Source organism: Suricata suricatta, chromosome 10, assembly GCF_006229205.1.
Source record: "Suricata suricatta isolate VVHF042 chromosome 10, meerkat_22Aug2017_6uvM2_HiC, whole genome shotgun sequence".
NCBI lineage: Eukaryota > Metazoa > Chordata > Mammalia > Carnivora > Herpestidae > Suricata > Suricata suricatta.
In genome coordinates this window covers 130,962,267-130,981,075 of record NC_043709.1, presented here as the reverse complement: position 1 = coordinate 130,981,075, position 18,809 = coordinate 130,962,267, and the positions used below count along the sequence as shown (strand labels likewise).

At 44.2% G+C, this 18,809-nt stretch overlaps 1 protein-coding gene across 1 annotated transcript in view; it reads left to right on the top strand.

Moving 5' to 3' along the window:
• Window positions 1–264: 264 nt before the first annotated feature.
• ITIH2 (inter-alpha-trypsin inhibitor heavy chain 2) overlaps window positions 265–18,809 on the top strand; it is a 33,305-nt gene continuing 14,760 nt past the window's right edge. The window contains exons 1-11 of the mRNA XM_029954584.1: window positions 265–348; window positions 1,661–1,735; window positions 3,269–3,301; window positions 4,720–4,889; window positions 7,725–7,829; window positions 8,585–8,747; window positions 12,442–12,549; window positions 14,419–14,547; window positions 15,934–16,050; window positions 17,460–17,628; window positions 18,225–18,350. Of these exons, the coding sequence (XP_029810444.1) occupies window positions 265–348; window positions 1,661–1,735; window positions 3,269–3,301; window positions 4,720–4,889; window positions 7,725–7,829; window positions 8,585–8,747; window positions 12,442–12,549; window positions 14,419–14,547; window positions 15,934–16,050; window positions 17,460–17,628; window positions 18,225–18,350 (1,279 nt within the window). The remainder of the gene's footprint in view (window positions 349–1,660; window positions 1,736–3,268; window positions 3,302–4,719; window positions 4,890–7,724; window positions 7,830–8,584; window positions 8,748–12,441; window positions 12,550–14,418; window positions 14,548–15,933; window positions 16,051–17,459; window positions 17,629–18,224; window positions 18,351–18,809) is intronic.

The window sequence follows — 18,809 nt, the reverse complement described above, 5'->3', positions numbered from 1 at the left end:
ACCCTGACTCGTCCTCACAGCCCACTGACCACCTCTGGCTCTGCTGTTTGAATAACCTCTGGATGTCTGATCCACCCCCACAGCGCAAGTTTGAACTCCAGAACAAATATTTGTCCCGTTTTGGAACAAAGTTTGAGAGCTTTCTTCTTCTCTTTTCTTCTTTTAAAAAACGAACTCTTCTGCTGTTCCTTTGGCCTGGCTTCAGCGAGGAGTGGAATTCTCCGGAGCCCCCGCATGGAGAGCTTGGCAAAGCCGCCCAGCAAAATGAATCGACTCATGTGCTTTCTCGTCTGCTCCTTCGTTTCTGTAACACAAGCCTTCGAAATCCCCACCAACGGACTTCCAGAAGTAAGTACCTCCAGAAAAGCCCTTGCTGTTGCCCTGTCCATTTGTGCAGTAGATAGTCTGTCACCATTGCTATTCAAGGTCTGTGCGGAAAGGAAATTTATGATAAAATTCATCCGGGTAAGAGTGTGCACTGTTCTAATTACTGGAATGTGTACTTACCTTTGAAAGCATTCACGGGATTTGCAGGAGTATTAAGTCAAATGCAATGAACCAGCCCCCCAGTGCCACATCCATAGAACACAGCTGCCTACTCCTCATCTAAAAAAATGGGGATCCTTGATCTATGCCAAAGGTGTTAGGAGAATTAAATGACATATGTAAACTACCCAGCACAATGCAAGCACTAGGAAGCACTTAATAATTATCAGCTGTGATGTGGATGACACATCACTATTAGTGTAAGGAAAGTCATTAACACCATTGTTTTTCATAACTATATGAATCATGAGTCCCATAATGAGGACATTTTAAATATTCTTGTCATGGGGGAGATGGCCAGTAGGCTGGCAGATTGCAGGAATTATTTCCAGGGAGTTCAAGGCTTCCACTTTAGATCCTTGGCCAGCCCCAACGGAAGGAAAGTTTTGGATGGAGTCATTTTGAAAGTCATGCAAGAGTTATTCTGATGCCAAAAAAGCAACGTGTGTTATGAGAATATCCAAGGAGATGTAGAAGCTTAGCAGAGTGGATTAGACACGAAAATGCCAAAGAAGATGGCATATTGCAGGGGTAAAAAAAAAAAAAAACGACTTTGTCTGCTTAGAAATGATCTCATTTTCCAACACATTAAGAACCACCAGAGGGTGTTGGAAATCTCATTGATGGAGCCAGGGATCGAAGTCAAGACATCCAAATGTGTTTGTGCTTTTTCAGTCACTTCTTCCCGGCATTCCTTTCCTATCAATATTTTAAATTGGAGGAGACCTATGGCCACATTTATCCACTCGCACATTTGCTGATGCCAAGATAGACCCAATGCCTCCCCCAGACCCCCACCTGATCGCTGGGTTACAGTGACCCCCACCAGGATGCCCCATGGTCTTCTGGCAAACAAAAGAATGTATTCCTTCGTCCAACAAACTGGAGGATAACGCTTCCATTTAGTCACCTCTGAGACATAACTAGCAAACACAAAGACATTAAAGATGTCATTGTATTAAAAAATGGGATTTATAGGAAGTTATAGGAAACAAGAGTTATAGGAAACAAGGTAGCAAAACATAATGGATGCCCTTAAGCCTGTCCCTCGCTACCTCCTTTGTTCTAAATCTTTTTTACTAATAGAAATAAATATCCTAAATTTCTTTCTAAGTTTGCAGAATATGGCGATCTTGTGGAGCTGGTCCCAGGGAAATTTCAGTCTGTACCAGAGAACCGGAGGTTTCAGGTACAGTAAGCCTCAATCTTGAAAGGGACATGAGTGAAAGAGATCACAACTGCTAAATATTCTCAGAACTTTTCTTTTCTTTTTCTATCATAATGGTCACCTTCGTTCCTTAAAGGATGAATAGCTACGTGTTTCCTTCTAATTTTAAGATTCTGGGGTGATGTTACTTCCTCATAAGGAGGTGCTTCCTCTGAGGAGGGCATTTCTTCTCCCAAGGGTGGCAGACACTTCCCACGGAGCACACATCCTCCTGGGACAGTCACTGCTGCCATGGAGAGTAACTCAGAGAGAGTCTGGAGGCCGGCCAAGTCCAAGGCTGCCAGCCAAGTCCAAGGCTGCATCCTAGAGGCCGCCAGCAACAGCACAGATGCTTCCTCTAACTCTTAGGGGTGAGTCTCCAGTGAGGCCAGTAAGGGTGTGGCTTCTCTCACATGGAGCCCACGTGCTGAGAATGGGGGTGTTTCATGGACACCACACAAGGCTGACCGACGGCTTAGTTTGCATGGATGTGACTTTTTGACTCTCTAGAAGTCCCGGTTTTTGGTAGACCAGTAATATTGAAACCGAATGGGCAAGTTCTCATGCCATTTAGCCACAAGAGAGAAAACTTCTCTCGTCACCGAGAACTGCATTCAGGAAGTTCGGAAGAAGGTAACTGTTGACCTCACGATGTCACGTAACACTCCCCTAAAACCTCAGTCCATCCCAAACTAGCATAAGTAGCATTATATCCAGCACCTGACTTATTCTATTACAGTTCAACCGACATTAGATGTTCACGCTTTACTTTAAACCCATTCAGCTTTCCATGTCGAGAGGACAATCTTTGTGTGGATAATTCCCTAGTATAGCAGTTGAAGTACAGGATTTTTAACATGCCTGGGGCCTGTTCTTGGCCCCAGGGCTACCCCAAAGAGGCAATACCTCGAAATCCCTACCCTCAGGTAGCTGGGTCCATTGGAAGAGACAGACGTGTGTTCCCACTGTCTTGTTTGGAAGGAAGAACTTAGCTGCCATGAAAACTTAATAAAAGAAGCTTACCTAGATTTGGGGGTGGGCATGAGAGAGCTGGACTGACACACTTCCCCCAGGCTGAGGTGTGAAGGATGAGAGGGGGGGTGGGGGGCAAGGGACCCTGGAAGGCAAAGCACTTATTGACTTTGTGAATGACATTCCCAGAGTGCCAGCATCCAGATTACCATTCAACTAAGTCAAAAAAATAAGTCAAACAGGAAAAAGGTGAATATAGGCCCCTCAGCATGTATTTGGTTGGATATTTTCATTTGAAAATATTTATTCTAGCATTATGTCAAAGAATGATGTACTTGCAAAGTGGCTGGGAAATGTGTTCAGAGAAACACACCAGTGAGAAAAATAGTATTTGAGAATATTTGACATGTGTGTCAGTTCCCGTGAATAAATTATAGATCAGTTTTGAAGGAAAAAAATTTTTGACTGAGAGAAAGCAATTTTTGTCCTCTAGGTAATAAGTAACACACTTTTGAAGAATGATTATCTAACTTCTTTTCACAGAGAAGCATTTCCGGAGAATCTGGGGAAACGATGGTGAGTTTCCTTTGATTTTGTTAAAAATTAATGCCTGAATGATTTTCCTGTTACCTAGTATCCGCAGATCGATATGGTTGCCTCCTCTATTCCTGAGAGCATTTACCTGACTTTCGAAATAGCCTCTTGCCCAATTCTGTTTGGAAGTGTGTCTGAAATCCAGCATGAGCGTGTAGGGTCCACGTAGCCAGGACAGATGTCCCCAGGAGCTGAAAATGTCGTGTCTGTCAATTGTCTCAAACTTTGCCAACAACATAGGCTTCATCCAAGCCCATGTATTCATTCTAGCTTAGCTGTTTGAACTTAACATATGACACCTAACGACTTTGGAGGGGGGAAGAGACTGTGAGAAAGAATTCCCAAACACAAAATGGCCCAATTCCCTGAAATGTTCAAAGTCCTTCCTGTGGTGGGAAAACATCAAAAAGAAGTGGTTTACATTGGTTTCCTGCTCTGAATGGACCGAAACTTTGAGAAGCATACATTGAAGGGGTGGGAAGGACAAGTAACGTGGCCTGGATTTTGTCTTAGCTTGAAGTTCGTTGGCTGTTACAGAGTTGACAGGCCTAACCTTGGCTGATGAACCTTTGGTGGATGACTCCTACTACTGAAATAAGCAAATCCTTTTGGAGAAACAAGCAAAATCTCGTGATGGGTCACATCATTGCCATGGTCCTGAAGAAGCGTGCAGTTCTCAGGCACCTCCTGACAGATGTGGGCTCTTAGTACCTTGCCTTTGAGCACACTGGTATACTGGAATTTTGTACACTGGAGCTGCCTTAAGTCTGTAGAGAAAGATGGGGAAAGGAGGTCCCGAGTGCTGGACCAATCACTGCATCCACATGGTACTTTCTCTTCATATTCCATTTGTTGCTCACACCCATCAGTGTGGTATAGTTTGTATTTTGTTCTAACTGGGGGACAGAGAAGAGAAGTGGAAGAAGATGGCACCGTAACAGAGAAGTCGGAAGAAGGCAGATAGCGGCATGAGGACCACATGTGTACCTCCACCCCACCGTGCCCTTGGCTGAGCCCCACTCTGAGGACACAGCCAGGGTCCCCTAAAAGCCCTCAATCCTGTATCCTTTTCTTTGCTAGGGCCTGCATTTGACATTATTTCTTGAACTTTCTCGATCCAACCTTGCTTCCCACAATTTTTTTCTACTTGCATTCTCACTTTAAACATCATTATTAATAGTCCCATTGACCTGAAAGACATCTCAAGAGATCTTAAAACACAGGCAGGCTTCTGCTTGGAGGATATTCTAAGTTAGGAGAAGGCCTAATAATACCGGAGTTACATGCCTCACAGTGCCCGAGGGTTGTTCGTAATAGAGTTAGTGCTCTTAACATAAATATGTGGTGAAGTTCTGTATAATTTTGCCATGAGTACCCCTATGCTTTCTTACCAGTTACAGGATGACGTTGATCAAGTGACTCTATATAGCTATAAAGTCCAGTCCACTGTTACTTCTCGTATGGCCAACACCTTCATCCAGACCAAAGTGGTGAACAACTCCCCACAGCCTCAGAATGTTGTGTTTGATGTTCAGATTCCCAAAGGAGCCTTCATCTCCAACTTTTCCATGTGAGTAACTCTTATATAGACCAGAAACTTGATACGCTCTACCCCCTCACAGGTGAAATGGCCAACTGCTCCAGTGATTCTCACTTTCAGAGCTGTAGACCCACTAGATGTTAAGAGTCATAGTGGGGTGTGTCCCCATAATTTATTTCTGTTCAAAGTATCAGAATTTGTGAAGGATTTGCTTTTCATGCCTAGTAAAGAAAGGCAAACTAAGCTATCTCTCTGGTGACAACTCTTACTTGCGTTTGAACGTGATTCTTGGGGGGGGCGGGGGGGGGCGGGGAGAGCTATATGGAATTGCCCTGGTTTATAGAAAGTCAAATACGAGTGCACAGCAGTTTTGTGTCACCCGCCATTTGTGTCTCCATGAGGAAAAAAATGTGAGAACTACTGATTAGATCCAATCATGTGTCCAGTGATTGGATTCCTCTATTACACGGAGAACAAATGGCTTATTCAAGTTTGAGTTGAATGTCTCCTTAATGAAAAACTCACTACCCACCAGAGCAATCCACTCAATGGTTGACAGGTCTGTTAGAATTATTTCTCATACTTCATTGAAATCTGTTCCGTTTCTACCCAGTGGCTCTGGTTGCATGCACCAAAAAAATTTTTTTTTCCTAATTCTCTACAAAATACACACTGAAGTGTTGGAGAATGAAATGATATGCTGTCTGAGGCTGGCTTTGAAATAGCCGAGTAGGGGTGACAGATAATGGTGTGACTCAGGGATGGCGTCACGGAGGTTTCGTATACTGTTCTATTTCGTGTATGTTTAAAGATTTCCATAATAAAAAATACTTTTCAACCACTCCAATGCTTTTTAAAATGAAGTCCAGTTATCTTGTCCTGCCTGGTGGCTTTATTTATCAAGGCTAAACATTTCTTATTCTTCCAAGTGATTGGGTGGCTTTCGACCCTCAATCATGTATGTAGGCAGCCACCCCCAGAATGTGCTCTACCGCCCATGTCCTTCCCATGTCCCATGCCCGGAACAGAGCACAGTCCTCTGCATACAGTCTGCCTGTTGTTTTTACTAGGATATTGGATTGAGATACTTCTCATCTGCTTTGGTCTTTCATATACCAAGGTCACCAATGAAAACTGTGAATAAATGAAGTGTTCAAATACCATGCACGTTGGCTTCTAAAACCTACAGAGCATGTTAACCATATTTTCTAAACAGAGCAAAGTAGGTGGCGAAGAGGTGTTAGGTGACTTTGAATTGGTATCCTTTGAATTGGCTTAGAAACGTATATTTTTATTTTTTATTTATTTAAAAAATGTAGTGTTTAGTTTTGAGCGAGAGAGCAGAGAAGGGGCAGAGAGAGAGAGAGACACAGAATCCAAAGCAGGCTCCAGGCTCTGAGCTGTCAGCACAGAGCCCAACACGGGGCTCAAACTCAATAAGCCATGAGATCATGACTTGAGCCGAAGTCGGACGCTTAACCCACTGAGCCACGCAGGCACCCCAAGAAATTTATTTATTTCTTAAATTTTAGGCAGCCTATTCTACAAATGAAAATGTAGAAGAAAGAGTTTTATGTTGTAGTATTACATGACACTATGTCTGAAAATTATATTTAAAACTCTTGTAATAAATTTTTATTTTTGAACCGCATAACCAACATTTATTCTAGGCATCACTTCTTTCCATTTTCCTTCATTCTTTTCTTTATTTTCCATCCCATTTCATAGAAGATTTGAGGTGACAAAGGATAGAACTGTGACTTATACATTGACTTCGGTCTCTTTCCACTCGGGGATGACTCTGTCAGACCAGAGCAGGCGGCCAGTTGTATGGCCACAATTCCATATGAGCTGCTGAGGCCTCTCTGGTGAAAATATTTCTTCTGCTTCTTTTACCAAGGTTCCAAGTATTCTCCCATTAGATAACTTCCTTTTCTCTTAAAGACTTTTTGATCCTTGAACCCAAGTATGGGATGATGGGAATAGGGCAGACATGGGCACGTGGGTCTAGTTCTAGCTCTGTTTCTGACCAACTGTGTGACCTTGAGCAAGTAAGTCACTGTCCCTGCTTCTGATTTCTCTCATCTGAAGAGGCGGCCTTCAAGTGTGCCTCCCCCACCATGCCAATGGCATCTGGGACAGGGAAGTGGCCCTCACACTGGGTCCCCTCCCATAATGCCAACAGTACTTTCAGTGATCAGAAGACTTCTGCACACATTTCTAAATACCTCCTTGATGAGGGGCACTGTTCATGTGAGTGCCGTGGGTTCCATTTTACTTCTGAAATCCTGTAATTTGATGGCTCTGACCAATCATTACTTGGTAGGGATTAGACGACAGTCACTTAAAGTGAAGTGGGTAGAGACAGAGATGCTAAAAGAAGCCAGAGGTCCTCAAAGGCGATGCTAAAGGGGGAAACAGATCTGCTTAGGGACCCCCACACCTTGCTCCATCTTCCTTCCTCTTTTCCACCCTTGCAGGAGAGCATGATGTGCCCAGGCTATTAGAAGAATAATTTTCTGAACAAAATGTAAGCCAGATTACCAGTGATTTCTCAGTCACCTCTCCTGGGCATGTTTGTAATTCAAATGAGTTACCCAAAGAGAACAATGCTTAATCTGAAGGGTAAAACTTGAAGATGGGGAGCAATTTTAAACATACACAGAGACACCCGAAGGAAGCTTTCAGGATGGGAGCCTCCCTCTTACATCACACTCCCAGATACAGGGACTCCTGGCCGTGATACAGGCAGGTGTGTCTCTTCTTGTTACTTCACTAAATCCTCCAAGGTGGCCTGTGTGTCCTTAGTTTGTCTGGCTAAGACTGCTACTTGGGACAACTCAGTGGCCTCCTGTCATTTTTTAGGACTGTAGACGGCACGACATTCACGAGTTCCATCAAGGAGAAGACAGTGGGTCGAGCCCTGTACTCTCAGGCGAGAGCAAAAGGCAAGACGGCCGGGCTGGTGAGGTAAGGACGGGCTTGCCCCACGGCTGCCCCCCTCAATCCCATTTAATTTTTAAAAATCGTTCCCTGCTGATCCTAATGCCCGCACCATCCTCATTTGCTAATCCTGGTGTTTCCTCTTCAAATCTTAACACCTCAATCAATGATCGCCGTAAACTTGATATGTATGTGTTTACAGAGGGGCTTGTGCTGGGAATGCATATCCCATGTGATGCAATAAGAGATTTCTTCTTTCTGCAAACTTTCACAAATGTAAAGGATCTCTGGAATGAGTCTCAAATGCCGCGGAGGAAATGCGCGCGGTCTCTGGAACCATCTGACTTTGGGTTGGAGTCCCGGCCCCATACTTGAATAGCCATGTGGTCCTGATCAGGTTGCTAATAATCTATCAGCTTCATTTGTTACCATCTGGGAAATGAGGGGAATGGTATCCGTCCTGCAGGGCCACTGGATTAGAAATGACACACGTCAGGTTCCTGGCATGGCATAGGGATCCATAACTAGGAGCGTCTTGCAGGGGATGCAAATCTTTAAGAATCTCTGGAAGAAAGCAATAGGGCAGGAGAGGAGACTAAGATGTTGGTGGAATTAAAGTTACCCAGAAGTTTCAGTGATGTCTATTGTACCTCCTGTTCATTTTCTTGAATACTGGAGCAGGCCTGACTGCCCAGAAAAGCCTAGATGCCCTCTGCATAGACGTGGGGTCTTGCTCTCCATCATGCGTGTGGTGACTTACATCGGGGGTGTTAAACCTTCAGGAGCAGGGCTCTCGATATGGAAAACTTCAAAACCGAAGTCAACGTCCTCCCCGGAGCGAAGGTGCAGTTTGAACTTCATTACCAGGAAGTGAAGTGGAGGAAGCTGGGGTCCTATGAACACAAACTCCATCTGCAGCCGGGACGACTGGCCAAGCACTTGGAGGTGAGCCAGGGCTTGCAGGGTGTGCGGTGACGTCATCGCTATGGGTCCTGTCCCCCACGGGTGCTTTCCTCCTGATCATCACTCTTTGGGGATGTTGGATGCATTCAACTCAGCAAGACAGTGAGGAGCCCTGAAAAGCTTATGGGTCTGGAGTCCACCAGGCACTGCCTTATGGGTTTCAGAGCCAGCCTAGCTCCTTACGAGCTGTGCTCGTTTCCTTAGGTGGCCATAACAAATGACCGCAGCTGGGTGGCTTGAGGCAGCCAAAATTTATTTTCAGGACAGAAGTCTGAAATCCAGGTGTTAACAGGGCCTTCCTCCTAAAGACTTGGAGGGAGAATCCTGGCTTCTCCTGGTGTGTGGCAGCCGCTGGGACTCCTTGACTTGTGGCCTCCCAGCCACAGCGCCCTAATCTCTGCCTTGGTCACACCATGCTCTCCCCTATGTGTCTCAAATCGCCCTCCACCTTCTTCTTATAAGAAAACTTGTCCTTGGATTTAGAGTCCACTGAGTAGTACAGGATGATAGCATCTCAAAATCCTTGTCTTAACTTCATCTATGAAGATGCTCTTTCCAAAGGGGGTAACATTCACAATTTCCAGCGATTTGATGTAGACATGTCTTTGGGGGTAACTGTGGGGGGACTGCCATTCAGTCCTTACACTGGCCTTCTGACATGTTTCATCCGTAGGAAGGGTACTATCACATATATTCCATGTAATTTATGGAAATAGGTGGCAAATAATCGGAACTCAATGAAGTTAGTTATCTTCTTCTGCCTCCCCCGCCAGTGCCTTACCAACATGAACTCACCTTTACTGTAATCCTCACCTGTTGTCCTACAAACTGAAACACTCTTTTGGGAGCTTGAAGCTTTGTGATATCACATGAACTTTTGTGTAAGAGGCAGAATAGAGCCAGAAGCAGTCCCGGAGAGCATGCGATCGAATCCACCTCTCCATTTGACAGACAGGAATCTGGAGCAGACAGGCTGTGACTTGCCTAGAGACAGAGACTCCAGGGGATGACTTGGTCATGGCGAAATTTGTCCTCTTAATTTGGGAAGTTGCTATCTGACCAATAGAACACATTTTCTTTTCATGAGCGTGTGACATCAGCTTGCTATTGAGGCATATGCCCCTGGGTGATTTTAGTGTCCGTCCTGGCACATGCAGCGCCTTTGTGAAAGTTAGGATAAGATGCCCTTCCTCCTGTCAAATGCTCCCGCATGTCAGGACACATGACTTGGCAAGTGGGTTATGGGCTATATTCCAGCATCCTTTCTGATCCTGGCTGGCGGCTCTGCACAACTCACCATGAGACCCTGGTTATTTTTCTAGGAGTTATGGAAAATGTATGCCCGTCACCCTCATTCTCTTGCTCAATGCTATGAATCCCGTGGTAAATAGATATGATTAGCATCTTGCCTACAGCGACTCAAGTACTGAGGTTGTTAATAACATTAACAGTACCTGAGTTAATGATAGAAGGCATATTGTATGTTATTGACTCCTCCCCACAAGCTATAAAGTAGATCTCATTAGTCCTGATGTACATATTTATATAAATAAGTTGCCCAAGGAAACAGAGCTGAGAAACCATTAAGATTTGGGACTATGTCTGACTGCATCTAAAACTACATTCTATGCTATCAATCCAAGAATTTGAATTTGATTCCATGAAGATAATCATTCTTAACACACAAACCACATAGCACATAAATCTTTTTTATGTTTCTGAAAATTTTGTTCATCCTTAAATTTCACATGCTCTTAGGAACTCCTTGTTTTTAAAACAAGACAGGTATTAGCAAGGGTGTTAGACCCAGTGGTAAGTTTTCCGAGGTCTGGTCCAGAGCTGGCACTCACAGCAGTGAGATCTGGGAAAATCTGCTTTCTGGCCTTCAGTTTCTCATCTGTGAAAGAAGAGGTTGGACTAGATGATTTTTAAGATGCTTTCCAGCCCTAATAGTCTCTGAAATATTTCAGTTTCTGAAGAGGCTTGATCTTATCCAAAGATAAATTGAGGAGAAATCATAAAATTGCATAAGGTCTTCTCCTTGTGCTTATTCCAGAAAAGGTTTCTAATCACCATTACCCAACCGGAAATATAAGAATCATGAGGAACACATTTCTTTTTAACCTCCACTCCTATCCCCAGTTGTATGTATCAAATCTTAGTAAAATGTTTTATTCCAACTCCTGTGTTCTTTACAGAAAAGCCAACAAATGTGGCAAATGACTCAAGGGTACCATGGACTGGTCCCAACCTCTTAGCTGAACCTGAAGGGCGTTAGGCACATCCTGAAATGCATGGTGTCCTACTAGATTTGGGGAGCCTACTTCATTAAGCACCGGATTGCTAATAGCTTCTGTGACACTCAGGGAAAGGTCCTCCTGCCGTCTTTACGCTTTTATGGAGAGACTGAACTTTGTCCTGAGTACTCTACACTTGTTCACAGAATCTTATGGAAGAATGAAAGCAGTGGCCCCAGTTTTCCATAAATTCCTGATTTTCTCCCTGTCCTCTAAGAGATGCTTAATCAACTACCAGCAATGCTGGGTCAGACTGTCCTGGGAAGGCTGATTCATCTGATTCTGTGTAGATTTAATCCTTATCAACGTGGAGAATCTGGAGCTAATGGGAATCTTGGAGGCAAATTAAGTTCACATCTTATGCTGGAATTTGTAACTACCAAGAAAGAAAATGTGGGCTCCACTTAGACAAGTGTCCATGACTTTATGAAAGCAGATGAAAAAAAAATCAGAGAAAATTTTGACATGATTCCAAAGCCAGGTACATCCAAAGGGGAGACAGCTCATCACTGTTGCAAAAGATCCTAAGTGAGGAAGAGGCAGCAAGGAAACCAATAGGCACAAGACTCTATCTGATGACCTCACACTTAAGCAGGTGTGTGCAAAGAAGGGAAATCTCATGAGAAACAAAGAGGCTATTGTGGCATGGGGCTAATGGATAGTTTGGTGATATCTACTGAAAAGAAGGAGCAGAAGCTATTGGAGGTTAAGAAGCAGTGAAAACAGAGTATTGGGAGCTTGGGCCCTGGGTTGGAAGCCTGGCTCAGCCACTTATGAATGGGGTCACTCTGAAGCTCTTTCTTCATCCACAAAAAGAGCAATAACAAATAAAACAATAATAGATAATAACATCGGTAAGAGTTCAATGAGCTCATACATGTGAAGTGCTTAGCGGAGTATGTAGAGTCTATAGAGAGAAATAAATAGAAGCCATGATTATGGTTTTTCCAACAATCACCCAAAGGGATTTCCTTCTACTTAGCTCTGCCCAAAGCAGGTATATAGAAAAGAAATGAAGACAGATTCATAGAGTAACTGCAGAGTCATTTAGGAATAGCTTTTTTTTCCCTTTAACAAAATGAATACTCTTATAAACAACAACTCTCCAAAATAGAATAGGCTAGAGATGGGGCATTAACCCGGAGGAATGATGTACTAGAAAGGAAGCACTGAGTTGCCCATCACATGAGATGGGGATGAGACGAATCATATCCCACGGAAGTTAAGGGCCGTGTGAAGTGATCATGGGAACAGGCTGGTTTTATCTCTGGGAAAACCTGAAGATGAGAAACAGCAGAGGATGTAGTCATTGTACTTTTTGCTCAAAAAACCTTGAAAGATATTTTGATGCTTCGAGTAATTTTCTTTCCTATCTCCAGGTAGACGTATGGATGGTTGAACCTCAAGGAATAAAATTTCTTCATGTTCCTGACTCTTTTGACGGCCATTTTGATGGCGTTCTGGTCGTATCTAAAGGACAGCAAAAGGTATAAGTATCACCTATTGCGAAGGGTCTAAGTGGCAACTAGCTCATGGGTTCTTTTCTCTTCCTGTGCTCTGGGGAACAGAAAAGAGATCAGGTGGTGTTGAACTCTGGGAAGGAACAGAGATCCCCGGACAGGATCTAGGGCCTTCCTCAGGGTATACAGAACACTACTTCCAACTGTTTCATTGCATTCTGACCAGTGACCTTCCCTTTTGGGGCCTCATTTCCCTCAAGTCATCTGCTTGACCAGTAGCTAAAAGACAACTTTTACATAATATATGGTGGATCTTCCTTAGTCATAGCAAGAGATCCTCAGAATAATTCTCTTTGCTTTGTGACCAATAATAACCAACAGTGGAGGAGTCCAATTCCTCTAAGAACCTTTCACAAACTCATTCTTGAAGCTGGTAGCCTTCTCTCTGATGGGGGGAAGAGGGGCTTTCTTTGACTATCTTAAAAAGTTCTAAAACCTGGGCCACAGCACCACAGGCTGGCAGATGCCCCTCACATGCCTGGCATTGTCCCTTGCATTGGAAATGGGACAATCAACGGTTCCTGGGTGTAGGAGGGCCATCAAGCCATGGGCAATCCCTCTTTACTTGCGTGTGGTTGTCAGCCCCCATTCTGGGGAGGGAAAAGCACAGGGACTGGGCTCTTGCCGGAGTCCAGCTCCAGCAGGTCCAGGGTTTCCTGAAGGATGGACGGTATCGGTGAAAAGGAATGAGAGAGTCACAAGTTTCTTTCTTGATCACCAGCCAGGCATCTCTGCTCTGTCTGTTTTTGTGTCTTTTTTTATTGGTCAAGCAATAGCATGACATCAGAAGATAGAAATTTTTTACAGTGACTAATTCTTTATAAGATGCTTTAATCATTGAAAGTGTATAGAAACAAGTTTTACAGAAGCATTTTTTTAGAACCATCCCATTCATTCTTGATGTCAGTCCCCCAGATTAAGAAAGTAACAAACCTATCTTATTTTGTACAGGTTGGTTTTTTGCCAATAATTATGACTTTGTTTTTAATTATCAAGTTACAACCAAGTCATGTAACGTACTTACAGTGAGGTTGAGTAAATCTTATAACCAAGAATATAACAGGATGTTTTTAGTAGAAGACAGGATAACATCCATGTTATTTAAGTTAGTAAAGCTAAGATTAAAACATAGGTTAAGTGGTATATAGATAGGCTAGGAGTTATTTTGATTGGCTCATTAACTACAAAAGAAAGAATGCTTGTTAACAAGTTTCTGGAGAAAGCTCTTTCTTTGATGCAAGCATAATGGGGGCCTGTGTGTGTTGGCCTTGGACCTGGGTTTCCCACATTCTTATCCATCCTCATAACTGAAGTCAGTACAAGGGAGGATATTTGTAGATGTAGACCTTGGGAAGGGACCACATTCTGACCTTGTCTTCTATTTCTAATCTCCAATTTGAGCTCCTTTTCTTTGGGCCAGACTTTAATGAATGATATTTTTTTTACTTTGTTTTTTATTTCTTATCACCAAATTTGGCTCCTTTTCTCTAGGCCAGACTTAAATGCAACTCTCATGTTTTTAACTCCTTCAAGTCTGTGTTTTGGGTCTGCAAGGCTCATTAGAAGAGCCTTTTGTCAAACATTTATAGTGTTTTGATCTAAAATCTCTTATGCAGGGACAGGAAAATGTTTTTTCTTATGGATTGACTGTGTGGGGAATGTCTGTCTGATCTGGAATGCTGTGAGGCCTAATTAATGACAACTGGCTTATTTTCACCATGAGCAGTGGTAGCAGAAGGAGATTCCAGTTTCGCCTCTCATGGCAGGAGCCGTGCAGACGTCGGCAGCAAGGCCAATGTGGCTCCCAGCAGGCTCTGACTTCACCATTCTTTCCAGGCACACATTTCCTTCAGGCCCACGGTGGCACAGCAAAGAAAGTGCTCCAACTGCTCCGAGACTGCAGTAGATGGAGAGCTGGTGGTGATGTACGATGTGAACAGAGAAGAGAAAGCTGGTGAACTCGAGGTGGGTAAAAACAGTCTAGGAGAAGCCCCATGCCAAGGCCAAGCAACTGTTCCTTGTTGAACAGACGCCCTGGCTTCCAGGTGGCTCCTCATTGCCAAGGCAAAGGTTGAGTTGCAGAGAACGGACTATAATCATATTCTCCTGAGCTTTACTAAGCGTGACCTTTTCATGGCAGGAAAACGAAATAGAGGCTCATTGAGTTTCATGTCCTTGTCCTAGAGAATTTCTTCTAGGTCTTCTATGAAGGACAGTAGAAAATCACAGAATGGAAGTTTGGGATAACCTTTGAAGGCATTTTGTAATTAAACTGTCTGAGAAAGCTGAGAGGTTATGGAGCTGGGTGGACAGAACCACCAAGAGGAAGACCTGGGCTTCTGGAGAGTTCTAGGGCCAATGTTCCTTGTGAGATTTCTAAAGTTTCCTTTCCCCTTTGGTCATGTCTTAGGTATATGTCTGTATTTCCCTTGTGCTCAGGTAAGAACCCACAGAGGGTACCCGAAAGCCTGTGCCCTCCGGCACAGGGAGGTCGAGAAGCGTCCACAGCTACACACTCAGCAGCTAGCCATTGTACCGTCCTGGTGGCAGTGACCAAAGGGCGGTGGAAAGAGAACTGGGGAAGGCAGGCATTAGAGCCTGCAGAAGAAGACAAAGATGATGATCAGGAATCTAGCTGGAATGGCCTTTTAATAACTTCAAGAACAATCCAAACCTAGCACCCTACAGTTCTAGTAAAGACCGTTCATAATCTATCCTACCGATGTTCACCCTAATTCCTTGAATTTCTGAATCGAAAAGCTCTCGTGGTGCTGGACCACTTACAGAGCCCCTAGGGTGCTATATTTTCGTCACCCTTGTCTAGAACTCTCCTCCCCACTCCTGCCTGTACCCCCAAATGCTGCCCAACTCCCACACCAGTGGACCAACTCCAAACTCATCTTCCAGACAAGGGTAGATACCAATCTCTTGGGAAAGACTCCCCCATGTGAGTCAGATCACATCTGCTGGCCATTCTCTGAGTCCTTTATTTTCCTCATCATAGCACATGACTCTCTATGTTTTTGCCTCTTTACTTGTCTGGATCCTCAGCTGACCTGTGAGCCCTGTAAGGGCAGAGATTGCCTGCTTCCCTGCTGGCTAGCAGGGTGCTTGGAACACAGGCTCCCCATGAGGACTGGGCGGATGGAAGGGAGTGGTGGGAAATGCCCTGGGAGTTAAACTACCCTCACAAGACAGAAGTGGGGGAGAGAAGGGAGGAGAAGGGAGACACATGGGTGGATACCAAGCCTCTGTTCCCTCCTCTACGACCAGTATGCTTCCATGCCTCTTCTCTCTTCGTCCCTCGACTCCCGTCTTCCTACATGCTAAACACCAGGTTCTGTTTTCCAGGTATTTAATGGATATTTTGTCCACTTTTTCGCTCCTGAAAACCTGGACCCAATTCCCAAAAACATCCTCTTTGTCATTGATGTTAGCGGCTCGATGTGGGGAATAAAAATGAAACAAGTAAGTAGCCCCTTGTTGGCAGTGGTGTGTGGGGCTCCTGCCCTCCTTAGTCCCCTCCTGACACCACAGTCACTCACCGTACCTGCTCCATCGGGCGTTGTCTCGGTCCCCTTGGGAGGCTGCGACAAAGCACCGCAGACATGGTGGCTGGCAAACAACAGATCCGTGTCTCACAACTCACCATTCTGGAAAATTTCATCTCGAACTCTTCTCGACTGATCACTCTTGCGTGGCACTCTTGTTCTTCTGCATGACGTTTTACTTCAACACCGTGCCATTGTCCACTGATCCTTATGGAACATCTTTTCTAATTACACTGCAGTTCTTGAGGGGCGCCATCCTGTCTTATGTCTTCCAGGCTGGAGTCTAATACGGGCTAATCCAGTGTTAAATGATATCGATGAGATTCTATAGAACAAACAAGGAAAAATTTTAAGTGTTTATTTTGAGAGAGAGAGAGAGAGAGAGAGAGAGAAAGAGAGAGAATGAAGGAGGGGCAAAAAGGGAGGGAGACACAGAATCTAAAGCAGGCTTCAGGCTCTGAGCTGTCAGCACAAAGCCAGACACAGGACTTGAACCCACAAACTGCAAGACCGTGACCTGAGAAGTCAGGCACTTAACTGACTGAGCTACCCAGGCATCCCTTCTTTTTTTTATTTTAAAGGGGAGTATACTAGGAATCAGGAGTGCCATTTGCAGGGGATTAAAATTTTAAGCAGTTTGTCATCTAAATAGCTGCTTCCATTGAGAAGAGCTTGAGGAGACCCTCAGACGGGAGGCACCCAGTGCTCGGGGGCAGACGGCCATAGGAGGCAGGGACAGCCAAGGCAATGCCTCTGAGTCAGAAGCACGCCAAGTGTTCAAAGAGCAGAGAGCAGCCTGGCAGAGAGGAACAGGGGATACAAATGTTAATAGGTGTGATCTTGTGGTGGTAGAAATCTACGGAAGTCTTCTACTAATTGCTCTAATTTCTCAGGGAAGTTGTAATCCGGGTCATGAGCTGAGACAGGAAAAGGGAGGTGTTGGTAATTTGAAGAGAAGGGAGATGAGAAGTGGTAATTTAAGAGAGAGGGTGAGTAGCTGGGCTTAGAAAATACATTTAATTTACAGGTACTCAGAAGAGGGTACCTGAACTTTGTGACTCTTTACTAAAAGTGAGTCTAGCAAAATGGTTGTGCATAACACAATAAACTAGTAAAAGTTTAAGCATTGAAATGAAGACAACACACATTCAGGATAAGTGAGAGACAAGTCTGTGTCGACTGGGGAGGATTTAAGAGCTTTTCTGGAAGAATTACAGCTTGAGTTGGTACTTGCAGTATGAGTAGGATGATTTCTTGGTCTTCCTCATTTCTTCTTGGGTTTCAAGCTTATGTAATGAGACCCTTCTTCATTCTTTTTTGAAACAGACAGTGGAAGCCATGAAGACCATATTGGATGACCTAAGAGCTGAAGATCAGTTCTCTGTAGTTGACTTCAACCACAATGTTCGAACCTGGAGAAATGATTTGGTCTCAGCGACTAAAACACAGGTTGCAGATGCCAAGAAGTACATTGAGAAAATCCAACCTAGTGGAGGTGAGTGACTTTAACCGAGAGCTCACTAAGAAACTTTCATAGGGTTCAAAACTTCATTCACTTAGGAAATATCCTTTCCTATCATAGTGGTCTCTGCCCCACCCATAATGGCCTGCCTTAAATCATGCATGCATTATTTCACCATGAATACGATGTTCGTGTGAAGGCACAAGGCATAACCTATCCCACACATCTTTGTAGCCATTCCATCCTTCTCAGAAAGGGGTGTCAGAAAATGACACCAGCCTTCTTATGACCATCATCGCATATAGTGCAACTGTCCCCAGACCAGTGTCCCAGCATGTCAGCAAAGCTGATGTAGGTACCTTCAATCTGGTATTTAACGAAGTGAAGATGGGTGCTTGGAAAGGACGAATTCATCTTTAAGGGAATAGTTTGTACAAAGCAAATACTTTACTCCCCTGGGGAATCTTGGCCAGCCTGGGGGATGTTTTGTGTCTCTTGGAAAGTAATTGAAGGATTTGGGTGCTGAACAAATTAAGCATGAGTGATCATGAGTCAGATGAACCTGAACCCAGGATGCCATTGTTCTGTGCAGAGAAAGGTACATAATAGAACTGCTGTTATTCTAACAGGGACAAATATCAACGAGGCACTTCTACGGGCCATCTTTATCCTGAATGAAGCCAATAGTTTGGGATTGCTGGACCCTGAATCTGTCTCTTTGATCATTCTGGTTTCTGACGGTGACCCAACAGTAGGCAAGTAGCACATCAATTTTCTAGGGACAATTATTTTACTCTTGTTTCTCGGGAATGTGATTTGCTTAAAAAGGGAAATTAATGGCACTTGCCTGAGTTTCTAAACCATTCTAGCCCTGTGCTTCCTAAAAGGAGGCTTCTTTTGACCCGAAAGCACTCACCCTGCTGAAACCCAGTCCCAGACATTTTCTGACGATGCTCTTGAAAGCTCAGGCTTCACCTGCACAATGTGGGCAACACTTGAATAGGAATCATTGTAGTCTGCTGTTGTATACTTAAGGTGTGCAAGACGGTGTGCATGAGTGTGTGTGCCGAGTCTCTGTCCCAAGTCTCCAGCACACCTCTGGAGTCTGGAGTGACACAGGCGATTGTTCTCCACATCCCCCCAGGTACTCGTGGCAATTGGAGAAATTGCTCCTTTCTGATACACTCTGCACGTTGACATTCTTCTCCACACAA